Below are 19,146 nucleotides of genomic sequence, written 5' to 3' on the forward strand. Positions count from 1 at the left end.
CCGTGGTGACCCTATTTTCTCCTTTATATTCTTTGTGTAGACTTAAACAAAATGCCTCAAATATCATACACTCGGGGCATAATGTGAGCTACCACCGCGATGCTGATGACATCAATAGCATCTGATGACCCAGACTCTGTTGTTTCACTGACACAATGTCTTACTTGTGTTTCTGAATGGATGAGTAGTAATTTTCTCAAACTAAATAAGGAGAAATCGGAAATTTTAGAGATTGGCAAAAATGGATATAATAAGGGTATTAGAAATAAACTTGATGCATTAGGATTAAAAGTCAAGACAGAGGTAAAGAATTTAGGGGTAACTATTGACTCTGACCTGAATTTTAAATCACATATCAATCAGATCACTAGGACAGCATTTTTGCACTTAAGAAATATAACAAAGTTAGACCTCTGTTGAAAAATGAGTTCACGCTTTTGTTTTCAGTCGCTAGATTACTGTAACGCACTCCTCTCAGGACCACCCAAAAAAGACATTAATCAGTTACAACGAGTGCAGAATACAACAGCCAGAATCTTAACTCGGAAATGAAAATCCGAGCACATCACACCAGTCTGAGCGTCACTACACTGGCTACCAGTGCCATTTAAAATTGACTTTAAAATCCTGCTAATAGTTTACAAAGCCTTCATCTGCTCCATCTTATATTTCAGAATGTCTTACACCTTACTCTCCAACTCGTAACCTTAGATCTTCAAATGAGGGTCTGCTTAGAATTCCAAGAACTAAACGCAAAAGAAGTGGTGAGGCGTATGGCCTTCTGCTGTCATGCACCTAAAATTTGGAATTTGGAACATATTAATCAGATTACTAGGACAGCATTTTTTCACTTAGGAAATATAGCAAAAATTAGACCTCTTATAACATTGCAAAATGCTGAGAAATTAATCCACGCTTTTGTTTTCAGTCGCAAGATTACTGTAACGCACTCCTCTCAGGACCACCCAAAAATGACATCAATCAGTTACAACGAGTGCAGAAGCCAGAACTTTAACTAGGAAAAGAAAATCCAAGCACATCACACCAGTTCTGATGTCACTACATTGGTTACCTGTTCCATTTGGAATTGACGATAGATAGATAGATAGATAGATAGATAGATAGATAGATAGATAGATAGATAGATAGATAGATAGATAGATAGATAGATAGATAGATAGATAGATAGATAGATAGAAAGATAGATAGATAGATAGATATAGATAGAAAGATAGATAGATAGATAGATGCCATATTAATCCCCAAGGTGAAATTCAAAAATACTGCTGATGGTTTACAAAGCCTTAAATAATCTGCTCCATCTTATATTTCGGAATGTCTTACACCTTACACTCCAAATCGTAACCTTAGATCCTCCAATGAGTGTCTGCTTAGAATTCCAAGAGATAAACTTATAAGAAGTGGTGAGGTGGCCTTCTGCTGTTATGCACCTAAAATCTGGAATAGCTGACCGACAGAAATTCGCCAGGCTAATACAGTGGAGCACTTTAAAAAACTGCTAAAACACATTACTTTAACATATCTTTCTCATAACTTCATTTTAGTTTAACCGCAGTGGTAGTGTTGCTTATTTGCAGTAAGCAGACTGTGAAAGATTGTAGGTTCACTTCCTGGTTCCTCCTTGTGTGGATAGCGCTTTGAGAACTGAGAAAGCGCTATATAAATGTAATGAATTATTATTTATTATTATTATTATTATTAATCCTGATGCTCTACTTCTCTTCTGTTCTTTTTCCGGTTTTCTGTGGGGCGACCTGTACCCCCACCACCTGATCAAAGCACTATGATGTCCCTACATTGATGGATTAAAGGCCAGAAGTCCACATAACCGTCATCATCAAATTCTTCCATGAGAACCCTGAATACAATGAGGACTGATTAAGGTCATTTATGTTAGATAGAATGCTTAGAGGGGGCTGGGTGGTCTCATGTCCTTGGAACCCCTGCAGATTTTATTTTTTTTCTATAGCTGTCTGGAGTTTTTTTGTTTTTTTTTTTCTGTCCTCCCTGCCATCGGACTTTACTTTTATTCTATGTTAATTAGTGTTCCCATTTTTTAATTCTTATTTATTTTGTCTTCTTTTCTTTTTCTTCATCATGTAAACTACATTATTTGTATGAAAATGTGCTACAGAAATAAATGTTGTTGTTGTTGCTGCAACTCTGTGGTCAGATGCAGTACGTTAGTTCAGCACTTATTCCCCCTTCCCTTCTTTACCCCTATAACCACAAGCAATTAGACAAAGTGAAAGAACAGGCAAGAGAAAGAGCTCCACTTTTAACTTTGTATTATAGGTGATACATTTCATTATAACTAGTGCCATCCAAGCAAATAGAATGTGGCTTTGTAAACCAAGACCATACAACCTAAATGTGTAATTTCTGATTGTGCGATAACTTATGGTTGCATCTGATTCTTCCTACTCAGCTCATCATCTGCACAGGAGCAGGCAGCACAGTTTCCTCAGGTCATTATCTGGTTTGCTTTCATCAGGATGCGACATGGCAGGGAGAACTGGGCTTTGCAGGCCTCTCTCTTTTTGTCCCTCTGTAGCTCCTGACAAACACACCTTCCTGTGCCAGTCAGCAATGGAAAAGCTCAGACATAGCCCACCACCTCAAGTCATTTTGTTTCTTGTCAGCATGGTTCAAACAAACAACCAAGAAAGGAAATATAAATCATTAAGCAATAAAACTGGCCCTCTCTGTCACTGGTGAACAGCATTTCTCTCATAAAACCGTCATCCCTAAAGCTTTGGGGGTAGAAAAAATGGTTTGTCCATCTTCTTTTCTTTAAAATTATAACAAGTAAAAAGATAATTCCACTAATAAAGACACTTAAAATATTTTTCAAGTTATATGTAACATCACTTCACCGCAACAGGAAACAAGTCTGGTCATCATTTTTTTTTTCACTAGAGATCTTTTTTTATTACTAAATGAGATGAAGATGCATGCAGGATATGTTTGTAGATGGGTGCAGAATTGGCTCAGACACAGGAAGCAGAGGGTGGTGGTGCGGGGAACCTCAGCAGAATTGGACAATGTTAAGAGTGGTGATCAGCAGGGGGCAGTGATGGGGGGGTTTCTGCTGTTTTTAATATCTATAAATGATTTAGATAGGAATATAAAGAACGAGCTGGTTAAGTCTGCAGATGATACCAAGATAGGTAGATTAGCAGATAATTTGGAATCCGTTATATCATCACAGAAGGACTTGGACAGCATACAGAATTGGGCAGATTTGTGGAGGATGAAATTTAATGTCAGTAAATGTAAAGAATTACACATAGGAAGTAAAAATGTGAGGTTTGAATACATAATGGGCGGTCGGAATAATCAAGAGTCCACCTTATGAGAAGGATTTAGGAGTCATAGTGGACTCTAAGCTATCGCCTTCCCGACAGTGTTCAGAAGCCATTAAGAAGGCTAACAGAATGTCAGGTTATATAGCGCCTTGATGTATGCAGTACAAGTCACAGGAGGTTCTGCTCAAGTGAGGCCTCATCTGGAGAACTGGGTGCAGGTTTGGTCTCCAGGCTACTAAAAGGACATAACAGCACTAGAGAAGGTCCAGAGAAGAGCGACTAGGCAGATTCAGGGCTACAAGGGATGAGTTATGAGGAAAGATTCAAAGTGTTGAGCCTTTACAGTTTAAGAAAAAAGAAGATTAGGAGGTGACCTGTTTGAAGTGTTTAAAATTATGAAAGGAATTAGTCCAGTGAATTGAGACTGTTATTTTAAAATGAACACGGGGACACAGTTGGAAACTTGTTAAGGGTAAATTTCGCACAAACATTAGGAAGTTTTCTCTACACAAACAATGATAGACACTTGGAATAAGCGACCAAGTAGTGTGGTAGACAGTAAGACTTTAGGGACTTTCAAAACTCAGCTGGATGTTTTTTTAGAAGAAATAAGTGGAGAGGACTGGTGAGCTTTATTGGGCTGAATGGCCGTTCTCTCCTAGAGTGTTGTAATGTTCTAATGTTCAAATAAATCCATGAATTACAGCCAGGACAAAATGCCTTAAATCTTGTGCCAAGGGCATGGATTTCACCTAAAGTGAAACACAATTTGTTTGAGCTTCTTTCTGAATTCAGTTTTATCACAAATCATTTCACTTATCACTAGTGATCACATCATTACGTCACAATCAAGCAAGGAACGGCTTTAGGGAAACACCAATACCAAGTGACAGCAGAAATAGAACAATAATTAAATAAAATTGAAAGCATGGAAAAAACAACATGGTCTCGGGCATTAGTAAGCTCCATGAGATGACTTAACCTTTTCCTTTATTGTCTGTAAAGTAAATGTTAACACTTTCAAGGCAGGTGCTGACAAAAGTCGACATGAAGAGTAGAAGGTGGGTGTCAACAAAAGTTGATATCAGTGGGTAGAAGGCTAAATGCTGAGGAAAGTCACCTAGAATGCATTAATTAGTTTTACTGTTTCTTGTGTTTGTAAGAACTCCTTATGAAATTATTTCAGTTTTCATTGTCCAGCACCTCCTGACTAGAAAACCCCAGATATGTTATACTATTCAACTCGTCATGATGTCCAGTTATGCAAGATGTTCAACTTTTTGCCATCTAGAGCTGAAAAACCCTACGTTTTAGGCCATTTTAGGATGATATTTTGTACAGGAAATTACACCCTCGTGATAAAGAGTAAACCAATAGGTGTCTTCAGCAAAATCGATCAGAAGGACTGACCCCAGGGGTTTACCCCTAATGGAATAGAAAAGGTCAAAATTACTCCTTTTCACAAGACTTGGAAAACATGGGGATCAGGAATATAGGCTATATAGGAATATAGGTAGGCTGATCATGAAAATAATCATATTTTTCATATTTGATCCTTTATTGGTGGTCTTACTCCTGTACAAGCCACATTGGGTAGAGTAAAAATGAGAAATTTCAAACATAAGCATGTAGGGTATCACTTTAGACTGTTTCAAATCCGTTATTATAATTGATCCTTTACTAGTGACCTATCCCTCTATGAACTTCTATCAGAGGGTGAAAAAGGAGAAATATCTCTTACAATCTAGAGTATTTAAACTTTACAAATTGTTGAGAACAATAAGAACAAAGAACAAAGATTTGGGGGATCCATCCCGTATATTTGACACAAAAGAAAAAAACTTGCAATGCCACAGAGTAGCGTTTTAGGACTGAGTCTAACAAGTGTTTGACTGACTAATGAATAATGGGAATATGGCGGCTTTATAGTGGGTCAGGCTAAAGAGGCGTCTCTCTCTGAAGCTGGAAGTGGACATGATGATAGCCTTGGGAGTGGATAGGAGTTCTCTGGAGGTGGGACCAGAAGTGCACTCTGTGGAGGGACCGGCAGTGTCGTTAGGTGGATTTTGCTTCTGGGGATCTGCAGAGGAAGGAAGAGAGGGATTAGCACACCCTGTCAACCCCTGGTCTGGCATTACCACACACTTAGTTAAGCCTATCGACTGCTTCCTAAGTGCACGTGTGTGACAACATTTAAACTGAAGCGCACATTTTAATCCATTGTCCACCGCTTATCCAAAGTCGGGTTGCAGGGGCAGCAGCCTAAGCAGAGAAGCCCAGACCTCCCTCTCCCCAGTTATATATATATATGCAAATCAATATAAATAGCCCTTAAGCTCAGCCTTCTGTGAAAAGGTAATGGCAAAAGCAAGAGGGAAAATAGAAGAATTTCAGAGAATACCAAGTGGAGGCAAAGAAAAACGTACTATTTGTTGGTTTAAACAGTGGGATAAACAACAAAAGGAAGTTGATCGAGTGACATAGTGTTGGAGAAACTCGAAAGGTCAAGTTCACAAAGTCGCACAGTGCCAGAAATAAAAAAGAAGTTGTCAGATATCAAAGTCGCTGTGAAAAGGCGAGTCGTAGCCCACCGTCAGAGTGTCATATGAAAGCTTATTAGGGTACAGAGAAAAAAAGAAATAGGCACATTGTGTGAAAAAGCACGAAATGTCAACTTTAATCTCTAAATTTCCACTTTAATCACGTAGTTTATTTTGTCATTAAAGTAGAATATCATAAACTTCATCTTAAAATCGTTTAATTTACTAGTTTCTCAATCCCATCATAACTAAAGTAGCACGTTAAATGCTTTGTTTTGTATGTGTTCTTCTATGTGCTCTATGTATGTGAATCACTACGTGCTTCCGGGCTTTTTCTTCCTCCGACAGGACACAGAATCCATCCATCCATCCATCCATCCATTTTCCAACCCGCCGAATCCGAACACAGGGTCACGGGGGTCTGCTGGAGCCAATCCCAACCAACACAGGGCACAAGGCAGGAACCAATCCCGGTCAGGGTGCCAACCCACCACAGCACAGAATCCATTACATTCATAATATTACAGCTCTCTGATAAATTAAAATACGGAGATGTATACGTGATATCATTTTCATGATGATAGGAGTTAAATCATGTTATTAAACATGGGAAGACAGTGGCGCAGTGATTGTTCCTGTCTCACGCAAGATGCTTGCTGCGCCATGCACGACCTTCAATGAAATACTTTATTGCAGCAGTATTTTCTCTTTCAAACATACTAACCACCAATTTCTGTCCTTCCTTTTCTTTCTCCAAATACCCAATCACCAAACAATCAGCTCTGTAATAGACGTTAAGCCATCTGTAAGCTTAGAATGATGATTCTTCAAAACTTTTAAGGAACATCGAAATATCTTCATAGTACGTGTTTAATTTTTCTATCCTTCCAGTGTCGCATCAGCACCAGCAAGAATACAGCGCGAGGCAGGAACGATCCTTGAACGGGGCACCAGCTCATCGCTAGCGCTGCGGCACCTTGTAGTTAAAGTTAAAGTTTTATCTGTGTAATATAATAAACATATTTTGCTGCATTTCATCTTAAAAATGATATCGTCATCATATGTAAATATGCGCTTTATAAAGTGGCTCAGGTTGTGCGATATTATAACTGTATCTCAAGTTTACAGTGAGGTAATTGTAATAATAAGTACTAACAGTTCTACAAGGAGTACTTGATGGACTGATTGAGTGCGTTTAGAGTTTTTGTACAGGAAAGGCTCTGAAGCGTTTCCCGTGTGTAATTTTCTTTCTGATCAGCTGCTGTACAGCTGTGATTCACACTCAGATACAGTGATATACTCTGAGTGGTGCATGACAGTAATATAGAAAAAGATGATCCTGTGGACACTTTTTGTGACTGAAGACAGAGAAGAAAATTAAAATTAGTCAAAACCTTTTATTAATACATACCAGGCAAGGGTAAAATGTCAGAGAAACACAGTCCTAGGACACCGCGCTTCATCTGCCTCGAGCGCAGATGTCCTTGTTCTTTTATACCTTTCTAATCTCCTGATCGTTGACCATGTAAGCAAAAAATAGCATCCTGACTCATTGTACTTTTCCAATTTTGTAAAGTCATTACCCTAAAGGTATATTTTCTTGTCACACACATCATCAAAAGAAACTTCTAGAAAGTATACATGCTTTTTGTCACGCACGCCAAACACAAACAAGTTTCATCACTCTGTCCTATTTTCTATACACACATACATTTTGTTCAATTACATCTTTTTATGTTTTCACACTCCTCCCTTTTTGAACAAAAATGACGTGGGCCTATATAATTCTATTTTGAAATGGTTGATGAAGGGGAAGGGGGAGAGAAAGTGGAAGAAGCTATACGAGACATGCGCTCCTCATGTAGCATATATGCCCTTTCCATAGAGGCGGTAAAGTACTTAGATATTATATAGCGAAACAAAGGGATAATACAACAACCAAACAGGAGGAGGAGACAAAATGTCACAACCAAAGAAATGAAAACAGATCTTATCCATTGTCCCCAGGATCCGAAGGAGGATGCAAACCACTGATCCCAAGGATTTGTAATGCCAGAATTAGTGGAAAGTTCTTTAGAGAGAGCAGTAAGGCCTGCCAATGCACGAGTTATTGATCCATCTGGCGCGGTATTATTTGGAATATATGTACAACAAGCATCACCAAACATAGCACAGACACCTCCCTTTTCCGCAAGTAACATGTCCAGGGCTAGACGATTTTGCCAAGTCATCAGAGAAGTACGATCAAGCTGTTCATGTATGCCTTCAATAGCGTCTTTGGTGAAGTTAAGGAAACGTTGCTGGTTATAATAAAGATAATTAATCCAGTCTACATTCTTATTAATAGTAATTTGGGGTATGATAGATTCAAAACCGGCAGCAACTTGATCCCTAGCTTTAAATCTGTCTGGGACACCCCTAGGGACTCCAATAGCATCTATGTATACTCCAGGGCCATGTAAGGAGATATTAGTAGGCGGATGGAAAAGGGAGCGGGTATGTCGGAAATAAAAAGGAGGTGTGGAATAATATGGGGAGTGAGAGGGAGGTAAGGATAGAAGTCTAAAAGGCATAACTAATTGGATTGGAGCACAGGTACCAGACCAGTTAGGGGGAAGGGTGGCAAATAATTTGGACCTACTGCACATCCACCAAATATCTGATCTAGGAGTGGTTTGGGAGAGAAGAAAGGAAGACAGAACGGTGTTCAGAGAAAAGTTAACCTGAAAAGTTTGAGAACAGAAAGAAAATGGTAATTCTCCTACCCATGTCGTTCCATAAGATTTGAAACATGTATAATTTCCTTCGTGAGTTTGAAACATAGGGGTATCCATGTGACGGGTGGGGGAAAAAGAATAGATAGATTAGAACACTTTGAACCAGAGAGGGGTTTCTTGGAAGTAGTGAATAAGTACAGAAGGCAGGGCAACCCCACGGGGTCAGAAATGTTAGATAATGGGAAAGGGACTGTAGCTAAATGGGGACGGGCTGCAGCGCACGCATAACAATGAGAACGATTAACTTGCTTAGCTGAATAGAGAACCCACTGCAACCATCTATTCTGATCCCCATAACCAGTTTCTATTGAAAAAGTGGATGAAAGGGTGGAAATATTCATAATCTTAACAGGAGAAAAATCTGAACCAAAAGTTGGGGAGATGGGTGTGTGTGCCAGAGAATGAGGGGTGTTAGTAACAGGATTGTCAATCTTAATTAGAAATCTCCCCAAAGGGTCTGTTCCAGATACATATGCCCCTAATACATAAATACCTGAGTCATGCAAAGAGGGGTTCTTCAAAGTAATGATCAAGGGGTTACAATGGTTGTCAGCACATTCATGAGAGGCATGTCCTTTTATGATAGAAAACCGATTTTTCAAACCGTATTTTTGGGCCTCAAAAGGTTGATAACCCCAGTCCTCAGTTCCAGTGTTAGCAAAAACCCATTGCCAGTTGTCGCAGTCACTTCCCCTCATACACACGTATTTGTCAGATCCGGTCCACTGGGTTTGTTGACCAGTCCCACAGTTGATAATAGAGCAGAAATCAAACTGCACTGATGTGGTAATTCCCAACGGAAAAGTCAAAGTGACCAGGGCAGTAGACAAGGGAAAAGAAAAGCATAGTAGCACAGCAATCAAGGGTGCCATCTCTTGCAATGTGAGGCGTGAATCCAGGCAGGCAGTCCTTCAACTTTCACGGCGTGTGGTGTGGATAGAAGAATTTGGAATGATCCTCTCCACCTAGGCTGATGCCAGTGTTTCCTCCGAGTATCTCGAACCAGGATCCAGGTGCCCAAAGGAATTGGTAAATCCTTGGAAAGGGGACTGGTCCTCCAGGCTTGATTAACCTGCTGGTGGATTTCCTTCAACGAGGTTCGCAAACCTGCAAGACTAGAGAGAAAGGAAAGAGGCTTTTGGGAGAAAAGGTTTGTTAGTGTGTTTATGAGTCCAGACTCCATCAGAGAGGGACCCTTCTTTGGACCATTTTCTCCTTTCGATATCCGTGGCTGCATTCTGTAAAGAAATAATTTGATTATCAGGGTCCTGGTCATTTCTCTGTTGGAATAAAGAAATTGGTGTGTTATTATATGCAGCCTCTTTAGCAAAGTGGTCAGCTAATTCATTCCCTTTGCTAGCAGGATCCTGTTTTCCTGTGTGAGCTTGACATTTAACAATCGCTAGCTCCGATGGTTTGGTTATAACTTCTAAAAGGGATTCGATCAATTTCTGATGTTGGATGGGTTTGCCAGTACTGGTCTTAAGTTGTGCTTAAAGGTTATCTATGCAACATACTTAAACGCGTCTTTTCCTTCATGCTTATTATTAACAAGGAAAACATACGTGCTTGAACCTTTATTCGTATCAAGTGTGCTGACCACTGCGTCACCATGCTCTTCCTTTATAGTACCTAAAATACACAACTTCCATTCATATTACAATTAGACACACATTCATATCACAATTAGACACATTCCGCTTATCGCCAAAAAACTTGTCTCCCTTCTCATGTAATATTATTAAAAGAGTATTTTTCCTTCAAACTTGATCAGGGTTTAAAAGGAAAAATATTTTTGTATATTTACAAGCCTTAAACAAAAGTGGAGACAATTCACTTGCGCTAAACCAATTACACAAATCGATAATTATCTTTTTCAGTTTTTAGTTAGAGCTCTCCAGTACTGGTCCTAAATTCCCTTAGTTTCCATAGTGTTCCATGATCATGGCAGACTCCAAAAGCATACCTGGAATCTGTATAAATTGTTACGATCTTCCCTTCGGACAGCTGACATGCTTGAGTGAGTGCTACGAGTTCAGCTGTTTTGTGCACTTAGCTTGATGAAATTTGATTTGCTTCCAGCAGGCGGTCCCCTTGGACCACTGCGTAACTGGTTGAGGGCGCTCCATTTTTCAATTGTAACATTTGACAAAGTACAGAGTACATTCTGATACTCATAGGGATCCCTTTAATACACTCTATAACACACAAAATCACCCAAACCATTTTCAACACACTTCACCCCAGTATTATTCTATATTTACACTATATTTGGAAACAATGCAGCAAAGGAAACAGAAACAAATGGACTCTGAAGAAAAGCAAGTTCCACTCTTCAGGACAAACAAACATAAAACAGCCTCTCATGATGTTAGCTGGTGTTAACACAATCCTGCTCAGCTAACCGGCGCCGGTTTCCAGATCAAGGAGACTCCGTTGGCGAACTGAGTCAGCGACAACAAGGAAAAAACTTCCGTGGCGATCCAATCCTGCGACAACAAGGACAAATCCAACTATCGAGAAACCACACGGTACGATACCACAGCAAGACCGCATTCCCAGAAAAAGGCTACAGTCAGAGAATATTAACTAACTTTAAATACACACGTCACAAGAAAAAAGAAAAGGACAGAAGAAATTTCATGAGAACTACATCCGTGCTTGCTAATACAGTTTCTGTTGTTGCAGCCACAGCACAAAGACACGGAGGAAGTGCTGCGGCCACTGGATCCAGTTTTTTTTTTTTAGAAAAAATAAGTCACCGGTCTTTGTTTATCTCCATGTTGTTGCGTCAGTACTGCATTCATAAATCCCTGCTTTTCGTCCACGAACAAAGTGAATGGACGAGAATGATCAGGCAAACCTAGCGCGGGCGCAGATAAAAGAGTAAATTTTGAGGTTACAGAGCCTTCTCAGCCAGTTGTTGCAACGGCTGTGCTCTTTCAGTAAAATTTAGAACCCACTGTCTGCAGTGGCTGTAATGCGATTTTACAGTTGTTTTGATTAGCTGCAGCTTAACTTTTAGAAACTTTATGGCCATTGTCCCCCAAAAACATTCTGGGTATCTATTGTCCCCCAAAAACAGCAACAATTTCTGGGTATCTATTGTACAATTTTCTTTCGTAGCGCTACTGTATCCCGTCCGGCCAAAAGCCTTCTATCTACATACTGTATCCCGTCCGGCCAAAAGCCTTCTAAATTTTTGGGCAAGAGCTTAACCAGAAACACAAAGGGCTTCTCTGTATCCCTGAGGCATGACGGTCCATGTCCATCGGCGGTACCGCGTTTGACGAGATCGGGATGTACGGCGGAGATGCCAGCCTCTGCTTCGGGAGACAAAGGATATTGGACACGGTGCGGGCGGAAGGAGGATTTCGGGTGGATCACCAGAGGCTCACGGTGGGCTATCCTTTGAAACACTACTTTAGTTATTAAATGGTCAGGAGTATCAAAAATACCCGGAGTAACTTGTAACCAGTCTGTTCTTTCAAGGCATTTTTCCACCCATGGCCCTGTTTTCTCCCATTTAACAGTGTGAGATTTAGCTAAGGAAAAAATATGAGGCACTATGCCGCCAAGATAATATATGTGCTGTGAGCATGTAAGATGAACAGAAGCAGCAGCCTTTGTGGATGAAATAAAAACACAGTAGATGTGAAAGGTTTCGGGGCAAATACCAGAAGTAAGGAAAAATTCTAGCCAGGTGGTGTCTACTTCTATAGGGAAGTATTGGGCAGTACAGTGTAAAATGTCAGGGGCCTGTAAATTGGGAAAAAGACAAGGGAAAAAAAATGTAGGGCTTTGAGGAGAATAGTGTGTAGGGAAATATCTAAAGTCCATGCTGCAAAAAAGGGTTTGGGGTAAGGGGTAATTTGACACAACAACTTTAGGGTTGAACAAAGTATGTCCGCCAGGACGTGACTGGACTTGAAGAGGTTTTGATACTTGAAGAAGGTGAGGTTGTCCAGAAGCAGGAAGCACAGTAACAGTTTTCGTTTGAAGCAGGGACCTTTGCCAGCTAGCGAGTAGATCAAGTGGCACCAGTGTCGATTAAGAAAACAGTCTCAGTGCCATCAACGAACAATGTCAGTAAAGGATCAGTCTCTGAATTATGGGTGAGCAAAGGTAGTTGAAAAGAGTGGCTGGAGGTCCCAGCGTTTTCCTACGGCCAGTATTGTTAGTCAGGGGTGTCAGAGGAAACTGGTGGAATAAGGGGAGGTGGGGGCTGTTGCTGTCTGTTAGGGCACTCCCGACGAAAATGTCCAGTTTCACCACAAGCGTAGCAAGAGAAGGAATTAGCATTGGAATTAAAGGGAGAGGGAATAAAAGGATTCTTAGTGTGGTCAACAGGAGGAGCTCTAAAACCACCTCGTCCTCTTCCTCTAAAGCCATATCCTCGACCTTGGTCAGGAGCATTCCTGGTATAATAGTTCATCTGTGCTACCAATAATTTGGCATGAGAGTCCGATTCGGCATGTTCAGCATGTCGTTTGAGTTCATCAAACGTGGCACTTTCCCACTCAATACAGGAAGTGCGGACCTTGTTTTATATATCAAAGCGCAAACCGGAAACAAAAGGTGGAACTGCAGCTCGGGTGCGGTCATCAGCATTTCCCAAGCCCGAGTGATTAGCCATAAGGTCTTGAATCCTATGTGCCCATTCATCAACTGTTTCGTCTCTCTTTTGTTTTGCAGCAGAAATAAGGGACCAGTCCGTTCCTTTTTTATATGTTTCTGCAATATTTTGTCTCAACGCCTCCCATTGTGAGTTAAATTCGCCTTCTCCACCTATCCCCTGTCCTCGAGTTAAAGCTGGGTTCCATACCCATGGAATGTCATTGCGGACACCCCTGCTAACAGTGGCCCATGTGGTCCCAAGCTTTCGACGAAGTACCTGGGTCCATTCAGCAGCATTAGGCTTATACATGCTATCTAACTGATCAAATTGTTCAACAAATTTTAGTCCTCCTACTTCCTTTGGATCTGGAAGTGCATTCACGACATCTTTTAGTTCTTGGATGTCCCAATTCCGATTTATCATAACTGTTGTGGGATTTTGGGGTCCAGCTGGATGGGCAGGGTTATAATGGGGATTGGGAACTTCTATTAAAGGGCAAGTAAGTGAAGGATTAGAGGAGAAAAAAGTTGGAGCTGGTTTGTGACTTCGAGTGCATTTAGAGACGGGGGTTTGTGTAGTACAGGGTGAGTCATAGTGATCTGTGCCTGGGGAATCATCAGGGGAAACTTCTGCTAGTTGTAGTGCAGGGGGGGACAGTCGGAATGGGGAATAGAGGAGGGGATAATAGAGGTGCCTGAGGTTGGTTCTGAGGAGGGGAAAAAAATAATAGGATAAGGGGAGGGGAAAAAAATAATAGGATAAATCTAAACCTGTCTTCTTTTCTATAAATTTTCTAGGAGACCCATTTTTACGGGGCGTCTGTTGATCCTCCGAAAATAATCCTTCCAGCATTAATGATTTTGATCCCCCTGTGCGGCGATTAACAGGCTTACTGTTATAAGTTCCCATTATGTCCCCTTGCCCTCCCGGGTTCTGTATTTAATTTTCCAACTATATACTTATTCGCCTAATCCCTTGTACGTATGAATCAGCGAGGCATTAAGTGTGCCACTCACTAAACCTAAACTGTTCCCTTCTTAGTTTCAAGGGGAGACACCTAACTATCGGTCCTGTCCCAGTTCCCAGGAGAACACGGTATTGTTGCTTATTGTATGTAGATTTATTTATTCCGTCCTAACAGCAATCCTGCAATCTGTGCTCTTTTTCGGTTTATATATCCATACCACCCCGTTACTCGTCCCGTTAGCCTGTCCGCTCACATCCCCGGATTCCAGCTCAGGTGACTTCGTGTCCGATTCGGTTCAGCAGAATACTACATCAATATGTCCAGCCGAGTCTAGGATATGGGTGAGGCCAGTATCCTTTCGTCAGACCTTTCGTATGCGTCAAACTGCTTGGGTCAAGTCTCCATCACCTTAAGCAACCCGTTGAGATATGAGTATGACTAGACGGTCAACAGGAAACTCGCCCTCCCGTTATTTAGAAAATAAAAAATATTCGGAAATCCCCCGGTGCTTACCCCAGCCTGGAAGTGTGCAAGCTCTGTCTGGAAATCCGTTCAGTCACTGTGGATGTAGCAAAGAGGAGACCAGGGACTCCTCACGCAAGAACTGTTTTGACGACAGTCCGCTGGTAAGACGGATCACTGAAATGGTCTCGCTGGAGGAGTCGACCGGCCGTCTCTTGCCCCACGTCCGGGCGCCAAAAACTGTGGACACTTTTTGTGACTGAAGACAGAGAAGAAAATTAAAATTAGTCAAAACCTTTTATTAATACATACCAGGCAAGGGTAAAATGTCAGAGAAACACAGTCCTAGGACACCGCGCTTCATCTGCCTCGAGCGCAGATGTCCTTGTTCTTTTATACCTTTCTAATCTCCTGATCGTTGACCATGTAAGCAAAAAATAGCATCCTGACTCATTGTACTTTTCCAATTTTGTAAAGTCATTACCCTAAAGGTATATTTTCTTGTCACACACATCATCAAAAGAAACTTCTAGAAAGTATACATGCTTTTTGTCACGCACGCCAAACACAAACAAGTTTCATCACTCTGTCCTATTTTCTATACACACATACATTTTGTTCAATTACATCTTTTTATGTTTTCACAATCCTCTGTGGCAACCCATAATGGGAGCAGCTGAAAGAAGAAGAAGAAGGAGCAGTGAGAGTAACAACGCTAAAGCAGTTATGGTATTTAGAATAGTTTGACCATTCTGTGGACCATTATATTGTTACAGGTTAATTACACTTAGATGCATTAAACTAATAAACAATATATGGTTAATTTCAGTGTATTTATAAAGCCGCATCAGGGATGTAGATCTAAACAAGAAAGTAGCACTGCTTTGACGCTGGGTGACGCCAGTCTGCAAAACCGAGCGCAGAACTTGCATACGTCAAGGTATGAGGTACCGTGGAAATGTGCGTGCCTTTACGCCAAGTTTAGGTTTTATACATCGTGATTTGAATGTGGAAACGTTCTTACGCAACATTTTTGTGCGTACGCACCATTTATACATGAGGCCCCTGGTGTCCCAATCCCTCATAATCCACTAACAGCTCACAGAGGGGCTTAAAGTGGAGAAGGACAAACAAACTGTAATTACCTTTACTACACTATTGGCATGCAGACTTATTTTGCTAAACTGGAAGAATCCTAACTCTCCTCTTTTAAGTCAGTGGGTCACTGATGTTTTATATTATTTGAAATTGAAAAAAATCTAATTCTCACTTAGAAGATCTGTGCAGAACTTTTTTAAAACCTGGCAGGATCTAATCAGTAATATTTTAGAATAAGCTCTTAAAGCACTGAGAAAGCAGATTCTCTTCCTTTATCCACCTATTAAACTCATCAATCTATTTATTTTTACTAGCTTTAAGTTTTATTCCGTTGGCTATGCTCTCTTTCTCAAGGGTGGGGGTTGATTTGTTTTCAATCCTATTTTTTGTAAAAATTGATCTATTTGTATGGAATGATTACAATAAAATCATTAAAATTTAAAAAAAAAAAAGATATGAAGAGGTAGAGGAAGTGACGCAGAAGGTGGCAGGGAATGAGAACGACGCCCATACACATGCACCTCACGGCCATCCTGCTGGTCGCTGCCAAGAGTTGATTCTACAATAAAATAAAATAAAAAATACAATGAAGAATAACTTTGGAGGTCAATCACCACCCGAAAGCAGACAATAGAGGTCACGTAGTATATGTGTACCAAATTTCAGGTGATTTAAAATCCTGCACAGACAAACGGACAGCCACGGTAGCAGATTATATAAGAAGACTGAAACACCAACAGTGTGGACGCTGAAAGTCGGGAATGACAAGGAAATAGACACCAATATAAAATAAAAATCAATTTCTTTATTCTTGGTGAGAGGAGGCAGGCTGCAGACCCCGTCACGTTCCAGTGTGCTACAAACCATCAGCCTGCCAGCAGGATAGATAGATAGATAGATAGATAGATAGAGATAGATAGATAGATAGATAGATAGATAGATAGATAGATAGATAGATAGATAGATACTTTATTTAATCCCAATGGGAAATTCACATTCTTCAGCAGCAGCATACTGATACAATAAATAATATTAAATTAAAGAATGATAATAATGCAGGTGAAAAACAGACAATAACTATGTATAATGTTAAATGTTAACGTTTACCCCCCTGGGTGGAATTAAAGAGTCGCATAGTTTGGGGGAGGAACGATCTCCTCAGTCTGTCAGTGGAGCAGGACAGTGACAGCAGTCTGTTGCTGAAGCTGCTCCTCTGTCTGGAGATGATCCTGTTTAGTGGATGCAGTGGATTCTCCATAATTGATAGGAGCCTGCTGAGCGCCCTTCGCTCTGCCACAGATGTTAAACTGTCCAGCTCCATGCCTACAATAGAGCCTGCCTTCCTCACCAGTTTGTCCAGGCGTGAGGCGTCTTTGCTGTTAATGCTGCCTCCCCAGCACACCACCGCGTAGAAGAGGGCGCTCGCCACAACTATCTGATAGAACATCTGCAGCATCTTATTGCAGATGTTGAAGGATGCCAGCCTTCTAAGGTAGTATAACCGGCTCTGTCCTTTCTTGCACAGAGCATCAGTATTGGCAGTCCAGTCTAATTTATCATCCAGCTGCAATCCCAGGTATTTATAGGTCTGCACCATCTGCACATAGTCACCTCTGATGATCACTGGGTCTATGAGGGGTCTGGGCCTCCTAAAATCCACCACCAGCTCCTTGGTTTTGCTGGTGTTCAGGTGTAGGTGGTTTGAGTCGCACCATTTAACAAAGTCCTTGATTAGGTCCTTTAAATACTCAAGTTCGTTGACAAGAATAAAATAAAAAACATAGCAGTTCATCTTGAGGTTATTACATGGATTGCTTGTAGCCCCTGTCCACATTCTGAATTTGTACATGCAGAGAAAACACAGTGTTTTTAACAGATAAAAACTGGTCAGTATTTTCACAATTTTAAGAAATACACTTCTGCTAACTTACATGTACATACGACCAGTTATTTCAAGTTTTGTCCTAACAGTTGTAGAGTGTACGCAACTCAGTGGTTTTAGACAATGCTCACTTCCTTATACTTTTTTTTTTTCACGCACATTGCTCATAAAATATCAAAGGTCACATAAAGGTTAGTTCAGTACATTACATTAGTTATAAAGAAATTATATTCTTATAGCTTTAGTATATGCATTAGATTACATTTGTTTAGTTAGCTTTAGCACATTCTTATTTAATAAATAAGTGTCACGCTTCTTATAGTTCTATTAGCATCATTCTTTTATTATTTGAAAAGACTGACACACCTTAATCTCCATATATAATCTTCATTTGGATCTTGATCTTTGTTTGTCCGCGAATGAATTAGAAGAAGAAGCACTAGATGGCAGTAGAGAGACAGCTAAAACATAGGCATTGCATTAAGAATCTCCTCCAGGCTTATACTAATGAAGACTGTAGTACTCCAGTCACACCTCAAAACACAGACATTCAAACTAAACAAATTGTTGTGCTTTAAATTAACTAATCTTTATATATAATCTTCATTTGGATCTTGATCTTTGTTTGTCCGCGAATTCCACGCATGCGTAGACCACCTTCCAGTTTAGTATGTTGTTGTTACTCACGGATGTCAACAATGTGCCGGAATAACGAAAGGGGTGGTGGACAGTGTTACGCTGGTTAGCTCCTGAGGCCTGGTTAGAGACTGAGATTGCCGAAGATAAAAGGTACGTGCCTACTTAACATATGAATGAAAGAAAGACAGTGGGTAAAATGAATGACAACGTAACAGCACGTTCTGGAAATTATTATTGTTACGTTGTAGCCGGCGAGTGCTGCGCGTCTCACAGTTGTACCCTGGCTTGGAGCCAAAGGAGCCTCTTGAGGTGGTCTGGGCTTCGGATTAGGAGGCCTCCTGGATGTATCCTCGGAGAGGTGATTCAAGCATATCCTACCGAGAGGAGACCTCGGGGCAGACCCAGGGCACACTTGAGAGATTCTATCTCTCAACTGGCCTGGAGACACCTCAGTATCCCCTATAAGGAGTTAGTGGAGATGGCAAGGAAAAGGGACATCTGGGAATCTTTGCTTAAATTGCTGTCTCTATGATCCGGACCTGAATAACCGGCATTAAATGAATGAGTGAGTGAATAAACAACACATATTTTTTGGATTTGTTAAATGCACCCTTTGCTTCCTTTGTTGTCTTTTCCAGGAAAAAAAATGCTGATCCAGAGCCAAAAGCTGATCAGAGGTGAGTGCAAGACTAAACTTTATTCTGTGTTTTATGTGTTGGTGGTCTTTGACATCAACCTAAAATTTTGATTTTTCTTTTTTAGTCTCTGTATCAGTGCCAGTTGAAGCCCATATGAAGCCCTAGGTGGATGAGGGTCAAGCACCCCTTTATTTAC

The 19,146-nt window shown here is 40.7% G+C and overlaps 1 protein-coding gene across 1 annotated transcript in view; it reads left to right on the forward strand.

Annotated features, from left to right (window-relative positions):
* LOC127526979 (cytosolic phospholipase A2 gamma-like) overlaps window positions 1–19,146 on the forward strand; it is a 110,950-nt gene that overhangs the window by 17,674 nt on the left and 74,130 nt on the right. The window contains exon 2 of the mRNA XM_051924230.1: window positions 18,951–18,989. Within this exon, the coding sequence (XP_051780190.1) occupies window positions 18,951–18,989 (39 nt within the window). The remainder of the gene's footprint in view (window positions 1–18,950; window positions 18,990–19,146) is intronic.

The sequence above is a fragment of the Erpetoichthys calabaricus genome, chromosome 3, assembly GCF_900747795.2.
Source record: "Erpetoichthys calabaricus chromosome 3, fErpCal1.3, whole genome shotgun sequence".
NCBI classification, from domain to species: domain Eukaryota; kingdom Metazoa; phylum Chordata; class Cladistia; order Polypteriformes; family Polypteridae; genus Erpetoichthys; species Erpetoichthys calabaricus.